The 13,335-nt window shown below is 35.3% G+C and overlaps 1 protein-coding gene across 3 annotated transcripts; it reads right to left on the bottom strand.

The window, feature by feature from the left end:
* Positions 1-249: 249 nt before the first annotated feature.
* Positions 250-9,234, bottom strand: LOC132121960 (matrix metalloproteinase-25-like). Of its 3 annotated transcripts, none has more exons than XM_059531727.1 (11): positions 8,913-9,234; positions 8,721-8,832; positions 7,418-7,550; positions 6,917-7,061; positions 6,548-6,837; positions 5,341-5,517; positions 3,801-3,894; positions 3,353-3,435; positions 2,732-2,884; positions 2,360-2,647; positions 250-1,569 (listed from the first exon to the last, which is right to left on the bottom strand). In XM_059531727.1, exons 2-11 carry the CDS (start codon positions 8,826-8,828, stop codon positions 1,319-1,321), a joined length of 1,722 nt encoding a protein of 573 aa, XP_059387710.1. In that variant the 5' UTR covers positions 8,829-8,832; positions 8,913-9,234; the 3' UTR covers positions 250-1,318. The 3 variants fall into 3 exon arrangements, with proteins under 3 accessions (XP_059387710.1, XP_059387711.1, XP_059387709.1); XM_059531728.1 differs by having other exon boundaries at positions 8,721-8,828; XM_059531726.1 differs by lacking the exon at positions 8,913-9,234 and having other exon boundaries at positions 8,721-8,903.
* Between the last annotated feature and the right edge of the window lie 4,101 nt (positions 9,235-13,335).

Below are 13,335 nucleotides of genomic sequence, written 5' to 3'. Positions count from 1 at the left end.
ATGACGTCGATTGATGCAGTGACAGAAGCCAAACAGTCACACATGACACTGAAATATTAGAACAAAGTATGAGCAGGGTTATTATTGTTGAGTAAAACTAAAACCAAAAATATTAAAAACATAAATTAAATGTTTTTTACTTAATATACACTGGCTCTGTTTATCATTACTATATATATATATATATACACACATCTAGTATTTCAGTATAAAAATAATACTGAGTCCTGTGAGTCCTGAGGTCTTCTAAGTCTGGAGTGAAAATGTTAATGAAATTATTTTCTAAGGTACAAACATCTCGAAGTTTGGGTCATTAGCAGTGATTCAATCTGGACAAGAGTCATGTACATAAAACATGGTGTGGTGTTTGTGAGAAATGTTGAGATGAGCTGTGCTGTCAGATAACAGATGAGCACATTGGTCATGACAAAAAATAAAAATCTTTTACAAATAAGGGTTAAAATACACACTTACATGGACTCAAAAAAAAAAATCCAATTATCAGATATTTTGAGAAATGTATTGACTTTGATACATTGTCTGTGTTTCTGCACGCTGGTTGCGTCAAATGATTTTGAATTGCTGAAAAAAGTTTTACAAATAAGTATATTTTGGTAAGTAATGGTAATATAATAATGCTTTCATCTCATTAATTTTGTTCTTTAAATGAGGCTTTTTCGTCATCATGATATCATGAGGATTGCATCACCTGTTTGAATTGCATTTGTGAATTTAAGAAATTTTAGACCCAGCCAAGAAAAGCATCAAGGCAGGTCCCACATCTTCATCAACATGCCCCAGCAAATTTATTTCCAGGCCTTGTGAACTTAAGCAATGATGAAGCTAGACAATGTTTTGAAGTGTTAAAACTCTGCCCTGCTGTGTGTTATTGCCCCCATGTGAATCAGACTTATCATCGCAGCTAGAGATCATGTGGACCAGAATATATCATGCCCCCTTCATGGCATAAATTAATTCATTTAGACAAACCTTTCCTATGGCCACAGATGAAATATAAGCACAAAGTCAAATGGATAACACTAATTATTCTGAACAATGCCCAATAGGATGACAGCAAAAACAATAAATAAATAAAAATCATATAATTAATTTCGTTTCATCCTCAAATGTTATCCTAAAAAGATTAAAAATTATTCATTTAAATCAATTTATAAATTAAACTTGCATAGATCAAAACATGAAACAAAAGCTGCTCTTAAGTAATATTTGAATAATGGATATCATTTTAAGTGCTTTAAAACAGTCCTTAAAAAATAATGATAATGATGATGTTGTTGTCTTTTTATTGCAAGAGACCTCAAATAAGGACGCCTGGATGAAGCAGTAATATGATGAACAGTAACCAGGATGAAGCAACCATCTGTAAGGCTCCATTCAGGCCACAGTAACATTCTCCTCTTTGACGTGGATTGGAAGGACGTGTGGTTGGAGTCGGTTTTGGACACATCATCCAATCGACTGCGGTTGATTTGTGACTGACGTTGTCTTGGTCCAGTCCTCCGCTCTTCAGAATCCAATATGCGTTGTCCTTGAAGAAATAGGCATCTCCTGAGAGGTTAAGAAATAAACAATAAATAAAATGCAAAGAAGTTGGAGAAATGTTGATTTAAATAGTTAAATCTAAATAAATATCACCCAATATCTGTGTCATTCTGCATTAAATATTTTACAGCTACAGTAATGCTGCAGACTGAAGGTTTACATTTACTTTTCTAGTGTCTTCTGCATTGCTTATCAAGTAATGAGTGAAAACAAAAAAATTGATTTATATTAATTCTGCATAATTTGTTATGCAGACATGGAAGATCAAACGGAGTGCACTGCATTGTGACTTTCTGTATTTTAAAGTGTCATTAGTGTACAATACCTAATAAAGTATTCTATTAATAATTATATTATATTAACAACCCCATGCTTTACAGTACACTAACTATTTAATTATAAAATATAACAATTTGTAGCCCAAACTCGGAAATTAGTTAGCGTTATAGCACAGTCAGTGGGTTTTTGGCTAAACTCTAGATATTTTGACACAAAATCTGAAATACCTCACTCATGATTTGTTTTAACCTTTTATTTGGGCTACTCCTTAGTCACTATTCTAACACAAACTTTCAGGGAAAATTCTACAAAATTCTACAAAATTCTGCAATAATCCAAAAGCCAATGGACAAATTCTAGTGAGCTGTTGTCGTGGGAACAATGGTGATGCAAACTTTTAGATTGCCCTATAAACATACATCATTACTGCAGTGCTGTATTCTGAACAGACTGAAATGAGGGATAACAACTGGAGCCAAAGCTTCTTAGCTAAAAATGCAGACTTTCTCTACATTACCGTCTCCCCAGGTGATGATGTCATCGGGGTTACTGGGCGCACCCTTCCAGAGGTAGGAGTTTCTGGGATAACCTGCGTCTGGACGGCGCTTCCCAGACTCCAGGCCTTCGGAGAACCTCCAGAACATTTCACCACTGAAGATGTAGGTTTTTCCATTATGAGCCCAAATAAAGGCCGCATCCACCCTCTTCACCTCACTTCCGTCTTGAGAGATCAGCCCCCAGTCTGACAGTGGACGTGGGTAGCCAGAAACCACCAAATTGTCCTTAAATACCCAGTACTGTGGGCCTGTGTGGAAAAAGTTATGCACTGACTTACAGAAATTTGCTTTTTCAAATTGATTTTCCTTCCATTGAGTAAAAAGGAACTAACCTATGAAGAATATGATCTTGCTATCCGTTTTTCTTTCATAAACTGCATCTATCTTGTTAGTGCCGGGAGGAAGACCAAACCAGAAGTTTTCTACGAGAGCAGGTTGGAGGGACACAAGAGAACCAGTCCGCTGGATTCGCCAGAAATATGGACCTAGACAAGATCAATAGCAAAACTAAATATTCTTTTACATTTGATACAAATAGATTTTACACTACAGATAAATCCGTTGTTTCTTATCAATCAACAAAGATTTTGAGCTATTTTGCTTCCTTAATTTGTCTTCTTTCAGACTGACGTAAAGAAAACAACCATAATACATATGTGTCTATTTTATTGCACTTTTCTATTTCCATTTGTGTACCGGAAATTTGATTATGACTTAACACAAATTAGATTATGCATAATTTGCATATGTAATCATTAAATTTATGAAAACTTGTACTAATCATGCAAATAATTAAATATAGCTGGAGAATGTATGGTGATATCTATTATTTCAAATTTGTACTCGTCTTGCATTAAAACAGCAGGCTTAAATCTCAAGCAAGTTGACTTTAAGATTATCAACTGGATTTGCCTAGCAAAATCTGTGCATTTGTAAGAATAGTCACTGGATACCTTTAAAAAAGAAAACCTCTCCTCTGATGTTTGCCACTGCATCAAATCGTCCTTCACAGCGATTCTGGGCTGAGGGATCAGGTCTAGACAAAGAGAGAGGTCACAGAACTCATGAACACTTTAAATTCTATATTATTGAGTGCTGGAGAAGTTTGTATCTATGCTACTGTTCAAAAAGTCTCTTCTGCTCACCAAGGATGCATTTATTTGACACAGTAACACAGTAATATTGCAATTATTACAATTTAAAATAACGGTTTTCTTTTGTAATACATTGTAAAATATAATCTATTCCGGTGATCAAAGCAGAATTTTCAGCATCATTACTCCTGTCTCCATTTAGAGTTGCATGATCATTTAGAAATTATTTTAATATGCTGATTGGCAGCTTAAAAAATATATTTATTATTGCCATAGTAGTGTATGTGTCTTGATAAAGATGACTTACTGTGATGGTACTTTGGGTCGAGGTGGACTTGGAGGTTTGGGTAAGTGTGATGTGGGATGATTTGGGGATGGTGTTGACAAGCTGCTCTTCCTTCCTGTCAAGACACAAACCAAAACCATAGCGACAAATTTCAAGAGGGTCTGGCTGCAGACTTGCACTTGCACTCTCAGACTTGCTTTCTCAGACTTGCACTCTCAGACACTTGTGCTTCCGCTAGCGACATCACTTGCAGTCTTTATTTTTTATTTTATTGAATTTTTTGTAACTTTTTGTTTGAATTTTATAACAGTAGCCAGGTGGCGAAGACCAGAAAAAAATTAACTAAATTACAATGTCACTTACAATCGCTACTTGCACTCTCTGCTACCTGCGACACTTAATCGACACAAATCGTGCTTGTTGCCAATGGAGACAAGACGCTGTGGTGGTGAATAAATGCAACGCGAAATATAGAATAAACTGTCTACAACCCGTTTATATCACTGTCTTTGTCCATTAAGCTAAATTATGTGTTTTATTTATCATGATTTTTCTATAGGAGGAAACGTTTTATGTACAATTTAACGCACTGCGTTCTGTACTCGTCAGCTTGCCTGTACGGAGCTGATCCTTTTAAAATCACTTAATTCATTTCATAATGCACGTTCATATTTGCTGATCTGTACGTTGAGTCAACAAGACATATAGGCTAGGCCTACTGAATTGTCTTTATCATCTTAGTCTGTTATTAGGCCACATTACGCGTTCGCATTGTGTACATAGCCATCTGCTTGCCTTGTAGTACATTAAATAATAATAACTATATATCGAATTTGGTCTTTTAACTGAACTTAACGTATCCTAATAAATTATGCCATATTAAGTGTTTGTTTTTTTCTACAGTAGGAAAACGCTTAACGAAAGACTTTGTGTATAGTAGTAGGCCTACTAATTTAGTTTTAATCGTTTAATCACCACCACAGCGTCTTGTCTCCATTGGCAACACGCACGATTTGTGTCGATTGCAAGTGATGTCACAGGTGGCAGAGACTGCAAGTAGCGATTGCAAGTGACATTATAATTTAGATTCTTTTTTCTTGTCTTCAGCACCTGGCTACTGTTGTAAAATGTTGAGAGATTCAAACAAAAAGTTATAAATAAATAGAACAAAATAAAAAAAAATAAAGACTGCAAGTGACGTCGCTAGCGGAAGCACAAGTGTCTGAGAACGCAAGTCTGAGAGTGCAAGTGCAAGTCTGCAGCCAGACCCTTCTCACAAATTTAGATGTGGTCAGTTCATGATAAACTGAAACAACAGGTTTTAGACCATGATCTAATAAATGAACTAATCTAATCAATAATAATACAAAAAGACTTACACTTGCATTACATTCTTGCAGCATATTCTTATTAAAAAGGATCGTTTTTTCACATAAAGCATTCATTGATCTTCCAGGCTTTCAAAATTACATGAAAGTAAACACAATATTTATTTCTGGGTGATCTACTAGAAATTGCAAATACCAGAGCAGGTAACTAAAACGTCTGAACATGCTCCTACCGTAGAGTGACTGAATGGCATAGCGATCATCTTCTGGAAGAGTGTAGGATGAGATATCTCCAACGGGACCCTGGTAGTACGGCCGCATGATGGACGGATGAGAGGAGGAATGAGAGAGACCCAGGGCATGACCAAATTCATGCACAGCCACCGCGAACAAATCAGTGCCACTATCATCTAAACAGATTGAGATTTCCATTTATGCATAATAACATTGGTAAGTGAGTGATTCATCAACTAAAGAAAAGCAAGATAAACATCTTCAAACTATTTTCAAACTAACTGATTTTGAAGTTGTAAATAAAATATAGAATATCAGACTGCGTTTTACAAGAAAATGCTGTTTCACTCTTGCATGTCTAATTGGTAACACTTTATCTTAAGGACCTATTCTCAGCATTAACTTGCTTATTAGCATGCATATTACGATTAGATAGGCTTTTTATTAGTACAATAAAGCACATATTAATGCCTTATTCTGAATGGCTTTATTCTAGATCACTTAATCTGACCTCATACTCTAAAATATAACATCTACCTTATTAAAAATTAATAAGCAGCAAATTAGGAGGTTACTGAGATAAAAGTCATGGTTTAAAGTGAATGTGGTTCCCTGTTCAAAAGTTTTACCCTTTTAATTCTTTGTAATTAACTGTTTGAGTTAGAATTGTTTCTACATTAAATTTATTTCAGTATAGTAATAAAATAACGACAGCTTAGAAAGCTGCTCTCGGATCAAAAAAATGTGAGAGAGAAAGAAACGGAAAAGAAATTACATTTCTTTTTTCCCTATTTTATCAGGATGAAATGTTTCACTTCTCGTTTTTCTATAATAAACCAAATATAAACACATTTTTTCTCAAATTAATGGCATGATGGAAATGACAGCAATACATATTTGATGAAAAATTACACTGTTATCTTCTGTAGAGCTGCTTTGGACCTAAATAGGTTTCATAATTGGTGAATTATACAACATAAACACTGTTAGTTTTCTGTTTATTAATGTGGAGCTACTTTAAAAACAACCTGTGTTGCACAAAGTGTTATAGACCTTATTAAGTTTAAAGCATTTTTTTTTTTGTTAAATAATCAGACACAAGAATTTTTAAATCATCAAAATGGATTAATCCATAAATATTCTGTAACCATTGGGACTGCCATTCATCTATTAATCACTGACTGAATATTTAATAAAGTCTCTTGCCTAAGTAGGTCCAGCTCTCCTCGTCGTCAAAATGTGTATCCCCAGAAACATCAGCCTCCCCTGGGAAGAAGGCATGAGCAAGTGTCCCTCCCTTCCCGTCAAATGGATACCCGTCATCATGGAGCGAGCGAGCGAAAGAGATCTCGATATCAGCTCTGTCCTGCTCACTCGAGGACGTAGCGTGAAACTTGAGGTTGGTGACATCACTCCAGGTTTTGAAGGCATAGTCCATAATAGTCTTCACATCATTGGGTTTGAGGAACGGAGGGAGAGATGGGTAATTCTGGATGCTAAAGAGGAACAAAGATAAGTCAGTGACTGGTGTTAATGTATGCAATTGTGGGACAGTGTTTGTTTAACAAAGCAGACCTCCATGTGAGGTCAGACTTTTTCCAGCGAAGCCCAGTGGTCGCATATCTTCTTTTCCTCCTCCGCTTTTTCAGCATGTCCTCAGACCCTATAATGTCAGGTAGTGAACACCGTGGCGTGTTCATCAGTTTCAGGGTGTCACTGTCTAGAAAAGCACAGGACAGAAGGTCCCAGATCAATATATAGACTTTCAGAGATACAGAGTCCATTACTACACATGAAATAAAAACCCATGTGGGGAGGAATAATTCTTTCTCTAGAAATGTATTGACCAAACCATTTACAAGCCACCAACTGAGGAAAAAGTCACTCTAAATATTTTCATTACACTTGCATTAATAAAGAAATGAAAACACTGGGGATTTTTTGTTTTTGCTTTGTTTTGTTTTTTGAAAAAACCTTACACTGCTGAAAGAAACGGGGAAAAACACAGAAAAAAACACAGAAAAAGCACATGTGAAACAACGCCGTTAGAACATTTCCTGCCTGTGTTGCACTTACCAAGTTTGCCTGTGTCTTTGAGGCCAGCGAAACGCTGCATTTCTTTGATGGCTCTTTCAATGCCTTCTTTAGTCTGCAGCTTTCCTGTGCGGGGGTCCGGAGGGGGCAGATATCCATATCTGCTTAACCAGTCCTAAGAAATATCACACGCTAAAAATTTTAGTTTAACTTACCAAGGGCAATTTTATTATATAATAACATAAGGGCAATTCTATTATATAAATTACAAAAAAGGATGTGCTAATTAATAAAAATAACAATAAAAACAATACATTTTGTGTTGGTTATGTATTTGACTTGGAAAAAAAACAGTGTGTCCAACACATCATTAAGTTGATACAGAGACTTTCAAAATGTCTTCTGTCGAGTTTTTGATAATTCTTAGAAGGTTGAGGTGTATTTTACACAATTATGCTGAAAGTGGCAAATTGCTAGCAATCTTATCTCTGATGCATAGCCTGTTTTGGAGAGGTGGTCTTGAAAATGTAAAAAATGCTTGCAGGTAAAAACATTGACTTTAATTTTAGCAGCAAACTGGTTTATTTTTTTATTATGATTCATATTAGAATTATCAGATTATATTCATATTATTCCTTGGTGATAGCAGAAATATTTTCAGTTCCTTTTACATGGCCATGGGAAGGTCCCTCCCAGCTTCTCTATGCTTTATTTGTTCAACCTACATTACAAGATATGGTGCGGTGATTTATCTAATAAGAATTATATTATTACATCACTGGGTCAAACAGCACTTTTATTTATCTATTCATTTATTTATTTTTTACACAAACTGTGTGATTAACACAGTGCAGTGTAAATGATCTAAATACACTTTTTTGCATTAAGATTGTTAACAGACTTGACTTTTATTTTCTCCTTTTCATGTGTAACTGTCCAATTAACAATTTAAACTTTTTTTTTGTTTGTTTGTTTATTCTACACCCCAGTTAATTATCTAATGAAGATAATTGAATTGTTGAATATAGTTTTTCACTAGAATACCTGGTCTGAATCGACAATTTAAACTCATATTCATGTTAAGTAACACATTTTGGCCCCTGCACTTCCCTCTTCTCCTCAAAAAAAAAAACAACAACAAAACAAAACAACAAAAAAACTCCAAGAAATTCCACTGACTAATATAACTCAAATCTGGCACACAGGGAATTTACACACATGAAAGTATGCTGATGTACATCAAAAGCAATAGAACCCAAACCCACATAAGACATGGTGCAGTGTTTGTTTTCCTATTTATTACAAATATTTAACTTATAGTATTGCAGAGTAAAGCTCATCTTACCACACCCCGAGAGTACTGGTCCGGCATCGGAGCCAAATAAACCGGTGAGATAAACACAAGCACAGTGCAGGTCAGGTAAACCAACCAAAGATATCCTGAGAAAGTCATCTGCCTCGACAGCATAACAAATAAATAAACAGCTCCAGACAATCTGCTTTTATTCTAAGGGTAATGCAGCTTATTTTCTCATACAGTTATATGCGTTTCTCTTGCTGCTTCAGTTTATCCCTCTAAGGACTAGGCAGGGCAGAGACCAATCGATGAAGAGCTCTCTCTCTCTCTCTCTCTCTCTCTCTCTCTCTCTCTGTGTGTGTGTGTGTGTATTCTGAAAAATCTCTATAAGAATCTCTCACTTCCTGGTGAATCAAATAAGCATTACTTAACTGCATTTAATATACATAATTAATATTAACATGAATTATTAAATTATGCCTTGTTTCAGCTTCGCCATTCTCAGATTTTCTGTGACATAAATCAGTCAAAAAACATCAAAACCCACAAAGCACAAATGAGGTAAAGGTGCAGTCACACCCATAACTGAAAGAAACAGGATGTTTCAAACCGTTACAACACTCAATAATGCTCTGTTTCTTAAGAGTTGTCACCCTCAGTAAAACACTTAGAACAAACCAAAAACTGAATGTGTATTTTTTCTTTCATCTGCAATATTTTATAATTCCCCTTATAAAAATCAGTAGTGAAAAGACATAATCACTGAGCTTATATATACATCAGTGACTCAAATGAAACTTTAAAATAATAATGCCTAAAATAGGATAGTGTGACAGGAAGTAGAAGAAAAGGAAGAAAAGGAAGAAAAGATCACAGGGGACCAGGAAATTTACAGATATGCGTGTGTGTGTGTGTGTGTGTGTGTTTGTGTGTGTGTGTGTGTGTGTGGGCATGATTTTGTGACATATCAGGACACAACTTTGTATAATGACATGGGTATGACACAGGGTGACTTATGAGTTTTTTTTGTTTGTTTTTTTGAGAAAGTAAAAATGCACAAAGTTTCCTGTGAGGGTTAGGGTTAGGTGTAGGGTTGGAGAAGGGCCATAGAATATACAGTTTGTACAGTATAAAAACCATTACGCCTATGGGATGAACACACTTTTCACAAAAACAAACATGTCTGTGTGCTTGTGTTTTAAGAAACAAGTTAGGACACTGATTTTACTTTTTATGTTTAGACCCCAGTGTATTTAACAGAAGTATAAACATCTGATGATGATGCAAAGTCATGCAGTTTTGTAACACTCTTTTTGTCATAGGACAAATTTCAACATATTTCTCAAGGCACGTCAGACACATAAACATGTGGTAAATGATGGAAAAAAAACAGGACCTTGATTAGCAATATCATACCGAGACAGCTATTGTTCATAATATGAGCTGATATTGAGGTGGGGTCACATTGCCGTTGCTTGGTGAAGGCTGGTGAGTATAATCCAGTCATTTCACTAGGAATCCGCACATTCATAAAGACTATTTTTGCTCATGTTCAAGCAGTTCACTCAAATTCACTGCACGGACCAAGAGAAGCTGCTTGGTTTGAAATTTACTTGTGTGTGAGCTGTTGACAGTTGACTTTTTTTGCGAAATTTGACCACACCTTGATATTGCTTTTATTCAGCAGTTCAATAAACCATACATTATATTGACTAACCTACTTTTTGCACACAATATTGCTGAAGAAATTTTTCTAACAAAGTCAAAGCAAAAGCAATAATTTAGTTGAGTGAATGATATTCTGAAAGCTTGTTTTTTTTTTGCCATGGAATAAAAATAATACATAAATAAAAAAAGTAATTGTGCCTTTTTATTTCACTTTTTTTCAGAGTATATATCTCAATATTCATACCTTGTTTGTCACAGTTCTGAAAAAAAAAAGTCAGAATTTATATCTCACAATTTAGACTAGGTTTCTTGCTATTTTTAGTTTAAATCTTATTTAACTCAAGTTTCAATTCAAGTTTATTTGTATAGCGCTTTTTACAATACAAATCGTTTTACAAAACTTTACAGAAAATTATGTTTCTACAATATTTAGTAGTAGCTTATCAGTGGTGATTGTCAGTTTGTGCACGTATGACAGGATTTTTAGAAAAAATAATACAAGACGTAGTCAACCAGACGATGAAGATTATTAATATTATTAATTAATAATTATTATATGATGCAGTCAATATTTGTTAGTTCTGTTTGTTGATTCAGGGTCAGCATCATCTCTTCTCAGGTGTTCTGGAAAGTTTGGACTGTTTTTCACAACTTATTGACATTTTTTCTCAGAATTGTAAGTTTATAGAAACAAAGTCTGAATAGGAAGAAATAAGCTTGTAATAAAGTCACGTTTCCCTTTAAATTTTTTATTTTTATTTTTTGTGTTAGAAATGGACTTCCATACTTGTCACCAATAACTAACCGGCGGATAGAAATTGTTTGAAGTTTGATTCATTTGGACAGTTAACTCACGCACTGAATTGTTTGCCTCGGTCTCTCACATTGTAAAGACATTATTAAAGGGTCTTTAATATTATTAAAGGCATTAATTTAATGCATGATTTATTACAGATGTGTGCACTTTATTTCATGTCTTCTGAACTGTTGACAACAAACACTCGCTTACCCCCACTGAAAGGCTTGGAAGAGCAAGGACAATTTTTTATATAACTCCGATTGGATTATTCTGAAAGAAGAAAATCACATACACCTATAGACGGTTTCATCGGGCACACGCGCCTGGACCTAAGTTATCTTCCAGTCTGTGTTGTGTATATCGGTCTGCCTAGCGGTGCCGTCTACAAACTGGTTAAAGTCAAGGTTATGAGTAGACTGAAGTTGGGCTCAGGTGGTTGTGCTGTGGGATGTGTTTCCCATACATTTATTTATTTTTGGAGACTCGCCACAATTTTAAAACTGATCGATTTTCAAAAAGGCTTCGTTGAATAAACATGAGTAACGTTACGTACTGCACGTTTAATAATAATAATTCCGTACATTTATATGTTTAAATATCAAAACGAGGCACATGTGTTTTTATATCGCTGTATTTCTGAAGGAAGACTTGCATGTTATATGCCTGATAAAGCAGCATGTGAGCGTACCAGCTCTGCTTTGTTTACAGCTGTTATTTGGGAAACCTCTATTTCTCGCGCTTTATGTCTGTGCTTTAAAATATCTCCTGCTGGCAAAGAATAAATTAGCATTTTCATTAAGTCCTCCTGATCCACGCAGCAAACATATTTTGTTTGTTATCAAAAAATATCTACTCTAGAGGGACTTGGCTGTTGTTATTGATTCTATTTGGAAGTCTACCGGAAGTTAAGTTAGGTCCGCAAAAGCGCGCATGCGCAGTAACATTTGTTTATGTTGTTACCGTTGAAACCGTCTATAGGATGCTTCGAGGTTGAGTAGAAGATGGACGAATTTTCATTCTCTGGTGAACTAACCCTTTAAGATAGAAAACAAAAAGAGCTCTGGGGAAGGTGGATATTTACAGTAGGCCTGTTTGTCACCCCTGGTGGTGATCAACGACAGGACTGAACGTTTATCAGCAATGGAGGTTTTATTTTATGCATGCAGCTTCAGTTCCTCTTTACTTTGTGTTGTCAGACATCATTTGTTTTCACTTATACTTTTGATGTCAAAGCCATACAAAGTTATTAACAGGGCAGACAATATAGACCTGCATGATCATATCTGTGAGCTCCAGAATGTCCATTTCCTGCTGTTTGAAAGTGCCCTCAAACCATCAGTGCTACTTCTCTCTCATCTTTCCCAACCCCCCAACTACCAGAGAGTGCATCTGAAAGCACTATTAGTGGTACATGACACTGTATCGCTTATGCCTTGAGAGAGACAGGCCAAGTAAGGGGAAGAGAGATACACAGTGATATATAAATGGCTAGACAATCTTGGTTAATTCCTACATCACTCAAACTATTTACAGCTAATATAATGACTCATCAAGTGGCTTTGTTGTAGATTCAAAAATATAAAAGTAGTAAACAGGATATACATAAAGAGATATAAAAATACCTGTGACTGGTGCAATGCAATCGTAATATCCCTTTTGGAATTGAAACCATTTACATGTGTGTATGTACTGAAAAATTTTCATATGCTTGTTTGGTTAAATGGATTAAAATGATAATGATCAATTGGAATGATGCTGTATTTGAGAATTACAACACACAGTTCATGATTGCAAGATATATATTTTATTAAAGGGTTTAATGCATACATGAAGTAGGTTGACTATCTTGAGTGAACACAACATCCACATATAGACTCTCATTCTGACGGCACCCATTCACTACAGAGGATCCATTGGTGAGCAAGTAATGCAATGCTACATTTCTCCAAATCTGATGAAGAAACAAAATCCTCTACATTTTGGATGAGCTGAGGATGATCACATTTTTTATTAAGATTGTCATTAGATTGTAAATCCTTATTTCTCTCTCTCTCTCCTTCACAAACACACACAAAGAGAGAGTGTCTTTGAATTCATAAAAAATCCATAAACTGTAGTTTAAGCACAGAAATAGTTTCCTGATATTCAAAGATTTTCTCAGTCATAAATATATACGGTTTGACACTCTGTTCGATA

Source organism: Carassius carassius, chromosome 40 (assembly GCF_963082965.1).
Source record: "Carassius carassius chromosome 40, fCarCar2.1, whole genome shotgun sequence".
In the NCBI taxonomy this organism is placed as follows: domain Eukaryota; kingdom Metazoa; phylum Chordata; class Actinopteri; order Cypriniformes; family Cyprinidae; genus Carassius; species Carassius carassius.
Note: the sequence above shows the minus strand (reverse complement) of the source record. Positions and strands in the feature narration are given on the sequence as shown.